General features: G+C 40.5%; 1 protein-coding gene across 1 annotated transcript in view; it reads right to left on the bottom strand.

Annotated features, from left to right (window-relative positions):
• Nucleotides 1-1218: 1218 nt before the first annotated feature.
• The window catches only part of KNSTRN (kinetochore localized astrin/SPAG5 binding protein), a 13421-nt gene continuing 1543 nt past the window's right edge, over nucleotides 1219-13096 (bottom strand). The window contains exons 3-9 of the mRNA XM_023757605.1: nucleotides 6191-6323; nucleotides 5397-5444; nucleotides 4451-4556; nucleotides 4234-4327; nucleotides 3277-3332; nucleotides 2491-2565; nucleotides 1219-1967 (exon numbers count right to left, since the gene is read on the bottom strand). Of these exons, the coding sequence (XP_023613373.1) occupies nucleotides 1836-1967; nucleotides 2491-2565; nucleotides 3277-3332; nucleotides 4234-4327; nucleotides 4451-4556; nucleotides 5397-5444; nucleotides 6191-6323 (644 nt within the window). The 3' untranslated portion in view covers nucleotides 1219-1835. The remainder of the gene's footprint in view (nucleotides 1968-2490; nucleotides 2566-3276; nucleotides 3333-4233; nucleotides 4328-4450; nucleotides 4557-5396; nucleotides 5445-6190; nucleotides 6324-13096) is intronic.

The following is a 13096-nucleotide window of genomic DNA, read 5'->3' as shown; positions in this document are numbered from 1 at the left end:
AACTACTATAGAACACAACTGTATCACACCACCCATTGTTGATCCAATCGGGGGGCTTTTGTTATTTAACTTGCTTATGACCTACATTTTTTGTTTCACCAAATAAGACTGTAAGCTTCGAGGTTTAGAATGTCATGCTACATTAAGTTTCCTACAGCATCTAGCAAAGTGGAGGGTGCAGATCACTATTTGCTGGGTTTATGTATGAATCTGTTTAGGTTCCAGATCAGATTAAGCCACATGTACAAGCGGCAGATGCAACAGCACAGGTCAGAGGGAATAAAGTCAAGAGTGCACAAAGGCTGGCTGGTGGTGCAAAGCAGAACCATGAAGTGAAAGCCCCTTGGTGAGACCAGGCCACCAGAGCAGGGTCTCTACACCGGGAAGATGAGTATGGTAGACATTAAGATCATTACATTCCCAGGCGTTACCTAGGGAGGCATGACAAGGAGGTGAGGATCCCACAACTGAGTTTCCCACCCTCTCCTTCCAAAAAGGAAGTAAAACTTTTTGGGGGCCTAAAATAGCAATAACAAATTCATTTGCTGTAAACAATCTTTTAAACTGTAAACATCTTGAAAATGGGTAGAAGACAATGTTCAGCCCCTCTCATTGGTGAGAACCGTTTAACTGGATTTCCCCCCTTCAAAATATTTGGGACATAACCAACTGCATGAACATTTGCGTGTGAAGGCAAAAGAATTTAGCCCTGTAAGTTAGGGTTGGGGCATTAATGGGTGGCTCTGGGCAACCGCAGCAATGCTGAATAGTGGATGGGTTTGATGAAAAAATTGCAGAAAAAAAAGGAAAGGGAGACAAGGCCAATGACTGCCTTGTCTAAGAAATGAAATATGGCTGTGCCTTGGGTAAACCAGCAGGGGGGAGAGGAGGGGCGGCCTGCCATGGACTTCAGTTGATTAAGGATCCATGAAGCCAGGTCCAGGATTGGCTGTGCAAAGAGCAGGAACATAATCATGCTCGGGAGTACAGGGAGAACAGGCAGCTCCTGACACAAATCTGGTGGGTGGAGTCTGGCCCACTGCTACAAACAGGGAACGCCCTCAGAAGGCAAGTGAAGGTTCTGGAAGAAGGGGTCGGGTAGGCATGGAGCACTTAATGAGTGGAAGGAAAAGATTCTGGATTAAATTAAAGGTGTGAACTTGTCTACATTAGTTCAATAATCAGTGAATATATTTAAAATAAAAGGCTATTTTCACCTCATTGCAATCTGAAGTTACAGAAATATTTATTTTAAAATTAGCACTTTATATATATATATATATAAACATATAAAAAACACAGAAGTGATTTAAAGCTCCAGAGTGTATTGTTTCAGTTGGTGTTATTGCTATCTATACCTTCACCCCATTTATTAAGCCATTTCAAGTGACTTTAAGTTCCCATGTGTCCAAATTAGAGGGCCTGCAGGGCTCCTCAGTGGCGTTTCCTGTGGAGACCTGTGCCCCATGGTACGATTCAGGGTTTCTCCTGCACATCTGGATGTGACCTTTTGGATCCTCTGGCTGTGGCTGGTTTAGTCTCCTGTTTCTAACAGTGGGTCGCTTTGCTGCCTAGGAGTTGATCCAAGCTTCCAGATTCCCTTCTTGTAGACCTCAATTATGTACATGTGAGGTTCAGAGAGCTGGCCAATCTGACGAGTGAGAACACTTTCTTAAAGGAGGAACTGCCATTCCAGCATTAACTATCCTTAATCCTACTGCACAAACTGGTTTCATTCTTGGAATGGTGAAGATCATGGCCAAGAAGCAATGTCCTTAGTGGCTTCCTCCGAGAGTTAATCCCCGAGAGAGAGCCATCTGGCCACTTGCTTTTTATCACATTTCTAATAGCTGCTCCATTTCCTCAAGGGCTGCTGTAAAATCATTTACTTGGCTGTTACATAGGGTCTGCTGCTCTAGGAACCGGGCCCTCTCTTCTTCTTTCATCTTCAACTTTACTTTTAAGGCCTGTTTGGAAAGATATTAAAAAAGACAAAAACAAACAAAAACTTTGAAACATTATGCTTCTGTCCCATTGAGGAAGAATTCTCTGTATTTGTAGGGGAATTGAATTTTCTTTGCAAATTTTCTGTAAATCAAAAATTATAGTTTATTAAAATAAAGAAATAGATAAATAAGAGAGAGCCCTCCAACCCTAGCTGGTTTGGCTCAGTGGAGAGAGTGTTGGCCTGTGGACTGAAGGTTCCGGGTGTGATTCTGGTCAAGGGCACGTACCATGGTTGCAGGCTCCTGGCCCTGGTTGGGGGCATGTGGAAGCAACTAATTGATATGTCTCTCTCGCATCCGTGTTTCTCTCTCTCTTTCACTCTCTTCCACTCTTTCTAAAAATCAATGGAAAAAATGTTCTTGGGTGAGGATTAAAAGTGAGAGAGAGAGAGAGAGAGAGAGAGAGAGAGAGAGATATCCCTCTATAGATCCATCTACTGTAGTAGGAATATAATTTTTCCTCAGGGTGATGTCTGCCTCTCACCTGTAACTCCTCCATCTGTTTTTTTGCTGTTTCGTTAAAAAGCTTCAATTCATCTTGCAAAGTTTCTAACAGCAACTAAAAGCAAAGTACAATTAGTAAAATAAAGTACAAATCTTCATTGGTATGTGAACATTTTCTTCATATAACTAATCTCTTTGTATAAAAGGGGAGCTGAATTAGATGACTGCTAACGTCATGCAGCCATTGGCTGCGTCCACACACATCTGGCTTCTCTACTGGGCACCCTGGAGGAACTCAGTCCCCAGGAGGGGCGAAGGAGTATCCCACTTCTATGAGTTCTGCTACACAAGCAACACGAACACACGTATCCACTGAAGGGGTGACTAATAACCTGGGAGAGCTGAGGGTGGTTCCATATCTAGTGCTCTATGACTTTAAGATGACAACTCATCTTCTGATCATAGAAACTCAAGAGACTTTAATCCCAAACAATTACCTTTCTACCTCATTATCTAGTTCTCAGCGAAGGAATAAGGAGAGAAACTGGTCTAGTATAAAACAGAAACCAGAAAGTGCTGTATACAGGTCTATCCTGTTATGTGTTTTAAAGTAGCACATTTTCAACTCAGACTCACTCATATTCGAAAGCACAGGTCACCTGCCAAGTAAGATATGCTCTTTTGAGTACATATCCACCACTCTCCTCTTCCACTATCCTGGGTCCCAAAGGCTGCTTCTCGGGGTTTACTGAGCATATGGCAGCGATCTCCTGGAGCCGCGGTCCCTCCGCCCTCGGCCCTCGCCCACTCACACCCAGGCCCTCACCATCGAGTCCATGTGATCCGGGTTGGATTCCTGCTGTGATTCCAGGGTTTCACTGTCTAAATGTAATGGAGACAACAAAATTAGCCTCGCTTAGGGAACTGTACCTTCCACAAAATAAACAACCAAAAAACCCCTCTAGGCCAAGGACAAGCACAGAGTTTTCACGAGGGACAGTTCTCTAAGAGCTGCTCCTGACTCCCCGGAGTTTCCACCCTGGCAGTGTGCCACGCCTGCCTCGAGATACCTTTTAGCTCCTTCCTTTCTGTGTTTGGATATGGCCAAAAATTCATTCTGCTCTCTCCTCAGAAAATTTGTCCAAAGGCAATGTATAGTTTTGTTTACAAAACACAGAACTATTTTTTAAAGTTTTTTAGGCCTTATTATTTTTGATAAAAATAGTGCATACACATAATAAATTAAAATAATATAAAAACATATATGAAGAATATATCCTAAACTGTACAGTTAACCAGTAGCATTCAGTCAGCATTCCTTAATTCAAGAAGCTTGGGGCCCTTCCCTGGGATGCTCAGGCCCCTCAGCTCCGTCTCCTCTCTGCTCTAGACTGATCTCTAGGGAGAGGGTCAGAGCTGGAATCCCACTTTAACCGCTGGGATTCTGCCGATTAGCCAGAAACAGTATCACCTCTCTCTCTTCCCACTTGAGAAAGTTAACTGTATGCTACCAATCTTGAAAGAAATAAAATATTTCTGGTCTAATTTGCAAGGTCATACCTTTGGGCACCAAAGTGTTCAGATAAGAAAGCGATAATCCTCTCTCCACAACCACCTGGAATCGGTCAGGCACAGTCAGCATCACCAGAGAAAAAAAGGTGCTCCAAACTCTGCATGCCTCGGCCAGCTGCCGCCACGCTGGACCCTAACACACAGCCCAGAACCACCCCAGCAGGGGCACGCACACTGATTCCTTTGAAGGCTGCTGTGTGCCGTTTCTTACCTGGGTTGAGGCCCTTGCTCTCCAAAATCGCCAAACTGTTGTCCTGAAACTTCTGCAGCAGCTCCACCTTTTCAGTCAGGTCCTTCAGCTTTCCCTGTGGTGCCATGCACAGATCAGGCCTGTGCCACTCCTCAGGGGTGGTCTGAGCGGCTGTCCCTCGGGGTTCCACATGCATCACCCAGTGTGGCTGATGGCACAGGCCTGGTGGGTCTCTTACCTGAGTTTCAGTCAACTTCTGGTGTAACTGCTTGTTGACGGCCTCTAAGATCTGGTTCTTATCCTTGAGCTCTTCCTCTGACTTCTGCTTACTCAATGGCCTGTAGCTGTAATGATAACTGTACTTATATGAAGTGGTGGGGGGTAAAGAGTATGGACTGGGTAGTCTCACAAATAGGAGTTCGAATCCTGGCTTCATCACATAGTGGTATATGACCTTCAGTGAGTTGCATAACCTCTCTGAGGCTCGGTTTCCTTATTTCCGGAATTAGGATAATACCTACCTCTCATAATATTATTATTGTGAAGAATAAGAGAAAGCACACATGTACCATTCTTAGCAGGCCACTGACACATAGTAAACATTTAATAAATAACAGCCATTATCACCATTAATATTAAACGTTCTTTTCAAATTTCTCAGAGTTCTTCTTGGATAGAGTTTTGTTTTCAGAACTTTTAAAACATGCCCAGATTTGAAATTAGAACCTGTTTCTACAGAATTTTCAGCTTATATTATTTCTGTTGTCAGGACTGCAAAATGCCCAAGCTAGCCTCCAAGACAGAAAGACAGGTCCTTCTCGTGGATTTCTCCTTCACCAGAAATACCATCTTGAAATTGCTAACTACACGCAGCCCCTCCGATCTCGAAGGCTTCACACTCCTGTTGAGAGGTCACAGCTGGGTCTGACTTCTGGTCAGCGTGGTCCTGGCACGGAGCCCCAAAAGCTCTTGACTGGCACTCAAGATGGTAGCTTCACTAATCGTGCCCTGATAGTGTTTCTCAAATCTAGAAATTTCAGGGGTGCCTCACCCCTGAAAATTCCATTCAGATTTCTGGGTGGCACCCAGACTGTAACACATTAAACAAGTCCCAACAAGTCCTGCACAACCAGGACTGAGATCCACTAACACGGTGCCCAACCTTCATTTACCCTGATGCTCACCTCTTTTTGATGTTCCTCTTGATGGCAGTATCTGCAGCTTTCCCCTGCCTAGCGGAGCAAAGACAAAGAAATCAGAATGTAACTTGACTTATTGTGGCAAACATTTTGCAATATGTACACATATCACATCATTATGCTGTATACTTGAAACTATAACGTAGTCAATGCCTTAATTAAAAGCCAATGACAAAGGAATCAAGCAGAGAATTGTAACAGGTTGTTATATGTGTTGTGAGCAAAGCAGAACAGAGAGGCTGGTTTTCTGAGGAAAAGAACCAGAGATTTTAAACAATACAAATAACACCAGACTGAGAAGCTCTGAAGCCCATGCACGTTGTTTCAGCCCAGATTATTGAAAAAGACTTATTAATAATGAACTCCCCTCCTACTCAAAAACGAATGGCCTTCTCATGACAACCTCACTTGCATGGGGACTGAGCACTGGGTGGAGGGACACACATGCGCACTGGGCTGGACTGTGCTCAGACCAGCAACACAGGCTAACAACCAGCCCACCCACCGTGACTACCATTCAGGGCTGGGGTATGACCACAGTCAGCCATTGTACACTCCGAGCCGCGGTGAGAAGGAAAAGGGTGTCTCTTAGCATAGCCCTTGCTGTGCCTCTTCAGAACTGATCGACACGCAGGGTCCTGACAACAGCTCAGCAATGAGGCACTGATCCAGGTCCCTGACTCCAGGCTAACTGTTCAGGTGCCTTGTGCTCTGAAACCCCCCCTTTCTAATTCCTGGTACTGAGCAATTTCTAACTGGATACCAATGATCTCACCCACCCATTCTCTCGTCTCGGTTTGATGCCTTTCATTACATCATTTTCTGAAACTCCTGGATGAAGAGATCTGGAAGCATCGGCTTCTTTCGACTTCACAGGTAATAAGCTCTTAGAAGTGGCTCGAGTTTGTGGGTCTGCAAAGGGAAACAGGAGGGTGAAACCTCAAGCAGAGTTCCATTCTAAGTTGTCAGAAACTTGTACTTCATTCTGGCCAATCTCAATTTGCGAAGATCGAACCAGCGACCTTTTGGTGCATGGGTTGACACTCAACCACTGAGCCACACGGGCTTCCATTGATCTTTAGAGAGTAGAAGGGAGGGAGAATGGGGGAGAGGGAGAGAGACAGAGAAACATCAATGTGAGAGAGATACAGCAACTGGCTGCCTCCCACATGCACCCTGACGGGGGCTGGGATTGAACCCACAACCAAGACACAGGAATCCAGCCCAAGACCCTTTGGTCCGAGGGCCAACACTCTAACCACTTAGCAAAACTGGCCAAGGCTAAACCGAAATTCTGTAAATGTAACAGTGCAGTGTGTTTAAGGGTAGCCAAAAGCTTCATGACATATCAAATGGAATGGCCAGATGGTATAAAGTGGGGGTTGACACAAGCAAAGAGCTAAATGAGAGGCAGTGTAGCAGTCAGCAGGGCAAAACACCGTAGAATCCCTCACCAAACACCAGAAGAATCAAGCCCTCTTGTTGAGCTCCTAGGCACTGCACACTCTCCGGAGGATACACTCAAACCGCTTGAGTCTCTCCTTTAAATATCGCTTTAGTTGTTTTCACCAGCCTGTCTCCCTAACGACTCAAAAATATGTCTTGTGTCCCAGCGCTTAGGAGAGTATTGGGCATATCAACAGGTTCAATACCTGCTTGTTGAACAAGTGGTACAATTCAGTTTCATGCATTATTCGCACATCATCTCTAGATAATCTCCTCTAGACTTCTTTCCCTCTTCCATGTTCATTACCTTTTCGTCAGCCCTTTTAATTTGTTTACCCATCAAGTTCAGAGGTCCCCTATCTGGCATTCTGTTCTGATCCTTTTGTCAGGCTATTGCCAGATAAGCAGAGAAATGGCCCTGCCATGACTCTTCTTCCCAAGAGAGTATTTTCCCATAACCCTTATGCTACCCTATCCTCCACCACACTTTTTACTATTTACATTCCATGCCAAATTCAAGTAGTAACTTCTTCTGGGATTAAGCACACTCCCTCCCTGCCCCCACGATTTTCTAGGTTATACTAACTTTTACTTTGTTCATTGTAAAATGGCTCCTTTAAGCTTAACCTAAAGAAAAAGCCATAATAATAAAATCAAGTTGAAAAAATGAGGTACAAAGCACTGAATCAGAGGGATTAGGAAATTTTGTATTCGTATTTGAAAGAGTTTTTATTTTGATGACTCTAACTGTATAAGTTTGGAATAAATATGATTTCTCAGGTTAACAAATTATTTCATTTATAGGTGTACTCACTGGGCACTTACACTCTATTTTCCATACTTTTACCCACAAAACAAAAATTAAACGGGTTCTTCCTGAGGTCTCTGTCTGAAATAAAAGGTAACTGTGGGGGAATGTATTTACCTTCTCCTCTCTCAAGTATTTATAAGTTATTCATAGTAACAAATCCATCCCATGTAAAAAGGTGCTAAATCATAAATTCATTGACTGTAATTAGTTCCAATAACCTGTATTTACTAGAACCTAAGGATTTTAAAAAAAATTTATTTTATTGCTTAAAGTATTACAAAGAGTATTATATATGTCTCCTTTCTTTTTTCCCCCTGACATTCCCCCAGCCTCCCCTACCCCCCAGTGTCTTGTGTCCATTGGTTATGCTTATATGCATGCATACAAGTCCTTCGGTTGATCTGAACCTAAGGATTTCACTGTAGGAAAAATTTAGCAGGATTTAACAAAGACTGTCTTCTTAAAATGAGAGATGCTGGGGGGGTGGGGGGACTGAATGCTGGTGTTCAAAGAAGGAAAGGGGTCTTGTTTTTTACTGCGTATAATTTCCTAACTTTGGATTTTTTTTTTTATGTGTATATGGTACCCAGTCATAAAACTAAAACCTGGAGTTATGTAAAACTTGGGAGTGATGTAAGCATCATGGCACAGTGAGAAGACTCCTTTGTGTCTCCCCATTAGATTAAAAAAAAAAAGAGGGAATAAAGGAGGAAAAAATCATAGAAAACCACCAAATTAAATATGAGAGAGAATCACAAGGGTAAAGAAACAGTGGAGACACAGAGTAACCAGAAAACAAAAAATGGCTGTTGTTATATTCTCATATGTCAATAATCACCCTAAATGTAAATGAACTAAACTCACCAATTAAAAGGTATAGAGTATCGAGATGGATTACAAAAGAACGAACTATATGTTGCCTGCAGGAGACTCAGCTCCAAAGATAAACATAGGCTTAAAGAGAAGGGGTGGAAGATGTCACTCCAAGAAAATGGCATTTAGAGAAAAAAGCAGTGTAGCAGTACCTATATGAGACAAAATAGATTTCAAAATAAAAAAGTTGAAGAGAATCAAAGATGGACATTTAATAATGATAAAGGGGATAATTCATCAAGAAGACATAACACTTATCAATACATATGTACCAAACCTGGGAACACCAAAACATATAAAGCAATTATAAACAGACTTAAAGGAAGAAACTGACAAAATTGCAATGATAATAGGCAACCTGAACACCCAACTCATAGATCATCCAGACAGAAAGTCAATAAGGAAATACTGCTTTAAATGACACATTAGACCAAACAGAATTAATTGATATTGACAGAACTTTCCACCTCCAAAAACTAGAATACACATTCTCAAGTGCACATTGGAATTCTCAAGGATAGACTATATGTTAGTTCACAAAACTAGTCTCAATAAATTTAAGACTGAAATCATACCAAGCATATTTTCTGACCACATGGTATGAAATTGGAAATTAACTACAAGAAGAAAGCTGGAAAAACCATAAATATGTGGAGATTAAACAACATGCTACTGAATTACTACTGGGTCAAAGAAGAAATAAGAGACCAAAAAATACACAGAGACAAATTAAAATGAAGATATGATGTAACAAAATTTTAGGGGTGCAGCAAAAGCAGCACTAAGAGGGATGTTTATACCATTACAGGCCTACCTCAAGAAACAAACAAACAAAAAAACCCAAATAAACAATCGAACATTATACCTTAAATAACTAGAAAAAGAACATATGAGGCACAAAGTCAGTAGAAGGAAGTAATAAAAATAGAGCAATAAATGAAATAGAGAAAAGACAATAGAAAACAATAAAACAAAGAACTGGTTATTTGAAAAGATAAACCTCTGGCTAGAGGAGAAAAGAGAGAAGACGCAAATAAATAAAATCAGAAGTGAAAGAGGAAGTTACAATGGACACTGCAGAAATACAAAGGATTATACTAGAATACTATGAAAAGATATACACCACCAAACTCAATAACCTAGGAAAAATGTACGAATCCTTAGAAGTATTCAACCTTCCTAGACTGAATCATGAAGAAGTGGAAAACACATATAGATGGATCACTAGTAAGGAAATTGAAACAGTAATAAAAAAAAATCTTGTCCTAGCCGGCTTGGCTCAGTGGATAGAGTGTTGGCCTGCGGACTGAAGGGTCCCAGGTTCGATTCTGGCCAAGGGCACATGCCTGAGTTTCGGGCTCGATCCCCAGTAGGGGGTGTGCAGGAGGCAGCCAATCAATGATTCTCAATCATCATTGATGTTTCTATCTCTCTCTCCTTCTCCCTTCCTCTCTGAAATCAATAAAGAAATATATTATTTAAAAAACAAAAACAAAACAAAACTCTTTAAAAAAAAAAGTCCAGGACCCGAAGGCTTCACTGGTGAATTCCACCAAGTATTCAAAGAAGATTAATATCAATCCTCAACCTCTTCCAAAAAATTGGAGAGAGAATACTTCCTAACTCATATTGAGGCCAACATTAATTACCCTGATACCAAAACCAGGCAAGGAACACGAACACACACACACACACACACACACACACACACACACACACTACAGGCCAATATCTCTGATAAACACAGATGCAAAATCCTAAACAAAATACTAGCAAATTGAATACAGCAATATATTAAAAGAATCAGAGTCATGATCAAGTGGGGTTCATTCCAGGGATGCAAGGATGGTTCAACATCCATAAAGCAATCAATGTGATTATAACAATAGGTGCAGAAAAAGCACTTGACAAGTTATAACATCCATTTATAGTAAGACACTCAATAATAAAATGGGTACAGAAGGAAAGTACCTCAACATTATAAAGTCCATTATGACAAACCTTCAGGTACCATCATACTCAATGGTGAGAAACTAAAAACTTTTCCTCTAAGATCAGGAACAAGACAAGGATGCCCACTCTCATCACTGCTATTCAATAGTACTGGAAGTCCTAGCCAGAGCAATTAAACAGAAAAAGAAAGAAAAGGCATCCAAATTGGGAATGAAGAAGTAAAACTGTCACTATTCACAGATGACATGACTCTATATACAGAAAAACCTAAAGATTCCACCAAAAAACTATTAGAAGCAACTAACAAATACAGCAAAGTTGCAGGATACAAAATCAAGATATAAAAACCTGTTGCATTAACATATACTAACAACAAAATATCTGAAAGAGAAATGAAGAAAACAATCCCATTAAGATCACAACAACAACAAAAAAACCAAAATACCTAAGAATAAAGTTGGGAGATGAAGAATCTGTACACTAAAAACTACAAGACACTGTTGAAAGATTTAATGCAATCCCTATCAAAATCCCAATGGCCTTTTTTCACAGTAATAGAACAAAAAATCCTCAGATTTGTATGGAATCACAAAAGATCCCAAATAGCCAAAGCAATCCTGAGAAAAAAGATAAACTATACTACAAAGCTACAATAACTAAAACAACATGGTATTGGCAGAAAAACAGACACAAAGACCAATGGAACAAAATTGAGAATCCAAAAATAAATATGGGCAATTTTCAACAAAGGAGCCAAAGAGATATAATGGAGAAAGGAAAGTCTCTTCAATACATTTGGGAAAACTGGAAAGACACATGCAAAATAAAACCTAGACTGCTATTTGACACCATACACAAAAACTAACTTAAAATGGAGTAAAGACTTGAATATAAGACCTGAAACAATAAAATACATAGAAAGAAACATAGGCACTAAACTTATGGATCTTGGTCTCAGAGAGGTTTTGGTGAACTTGACCCCAAATGCAAGGGAAGTAAAAGCAAAAATAAATGACTGGGACTACATCAAATTAAAAAGCTTCTGCACAGCAAAAGAAACCATCAACAAAACAAAAAGGTCTCCAACAGAATGGGAGAAGATATTTGCAAACAATACCTCTGATAAAGGGTTAATATCTGAAATATATAAAGAACTCAACAACAACAAAAAATCCTATTTAAGAAATGGGCAGAAGACCTGAATAAGCACTTTTATAAGGCAGTCACCTATGACCAACAGAAATATGAAAAGATGCTCAACATCACTAGTTATAAGGGAAATGGTAAAGCAAAACCACAATGAGATACCTCCTCACACCTGTTAGAATGGCTATAATCAATAAGACAAGAAATAACAAGTGTTGGAGAGGCTATGGAGAAAAGGGAACCCTCATATTCTGCTGGTGGGAATGTAAATTGGTGCAGCCACTATGAAAAACTGTATGGAGGCTCCTCAAAAAATTAACAGAGCTACTATATGAGCCAGTAATACCTCTTCTGGGTCTATATACCTTAAAAATGTGAAAACACTTACTTGTAAAGACATATGTACCACGGCATTCATTGTAACACTATTCACAATAAAGACATGGAAACAACCTATGACACGTGTCCTTCGCCCGATGATTGGAAAAACACGATATGGTACATATATACAATGGAATACTACTCAGCCGTTAAAAAGATGAACTATTGCTATTTGTGACAATATGGATGGATTTTGAGAGTATTAATAAATCAAACAGAAAAAAAGCAACCGTATGATTTCACTTGTATGTGGGATATAAACAAAAAGCAACAAAAATACAAACAAAACAAACAAAAAACCAAACTCAGTGATACAGACAATAGAATGGTGGTCACCAGAATGGAGGGGGATCAAATATATTGTGACAGAGGAGACTAGAGCCTTGTCTGAGTAGCTCAGCTGGTTAGAGCATCTTCCTGATACACCAAGGTTGTGGGTTTAATCCCTGGTCAGGGCACATACAAGAATCAACCCATGAATGCAGAAATACGTGGAACAACAAATTGATGTTTCTTTCTCTTTCTCTCCCTCCTCCTCCCTCTCTCTCTCTCTCTCTCTCTCTCTCTCTAAAAAAGGCAATCAATAAAAAACATAGTTATTTAGAAAAAATAGACTTCGGGTTCTGAGCACATAATAAATATACAGATGCAGTATTATAAAGTTGTATACCTGAAATGTATATATATAATGTTATTAACCAATGCTACCCCACTAAATGTAATAAAAAGAAACAAAAAAACTGAAACGTAAAAACAACCAACTTATGCCCAAAACGAAAACAAAAAGCCTGAAGACAGACGTCTGAAAATGTTAAGTTATTGAGGCTACATAAGATCATAAAGCTGGGACAGGGACAGAAAGCAAAGAGGTGAAATTTTTCAACTTGACCGGGGAGAGCCAGCCACTCCACTCCAAGGGAAAAGCAGTGTAACCAGATGTGGCCCTATGAATGCCAGGATTACCAGTCAGGTGTTCTGAGACAACAAAAGACAAAGCAGAACAACCCTGTAAGCCAGTGGTTCTCAACTTTGGCCGCACATTAGAATCACCTGGGAATCTTTTAAAATCCTGATT

Source organism: Myotis lucifugus, unplaced genomic scaffold (assembly GCF_000147115.1).
Source record: "Myotis lucifugus unplaced genomic scaffold, Myoluc2.0 scaffold_109, whole genome shotgun sequence".
Taxonomy (NCBI): domain Eukaryota; kingdom Metazoa; phylum Chordata; class Mammalia; order Chiroptera; family Vespertilionidae; genus Myotis; species Myotis lucifugus.
This window is presented reverse-complemented; position numbering and strand designations above follow the sequence as displayed.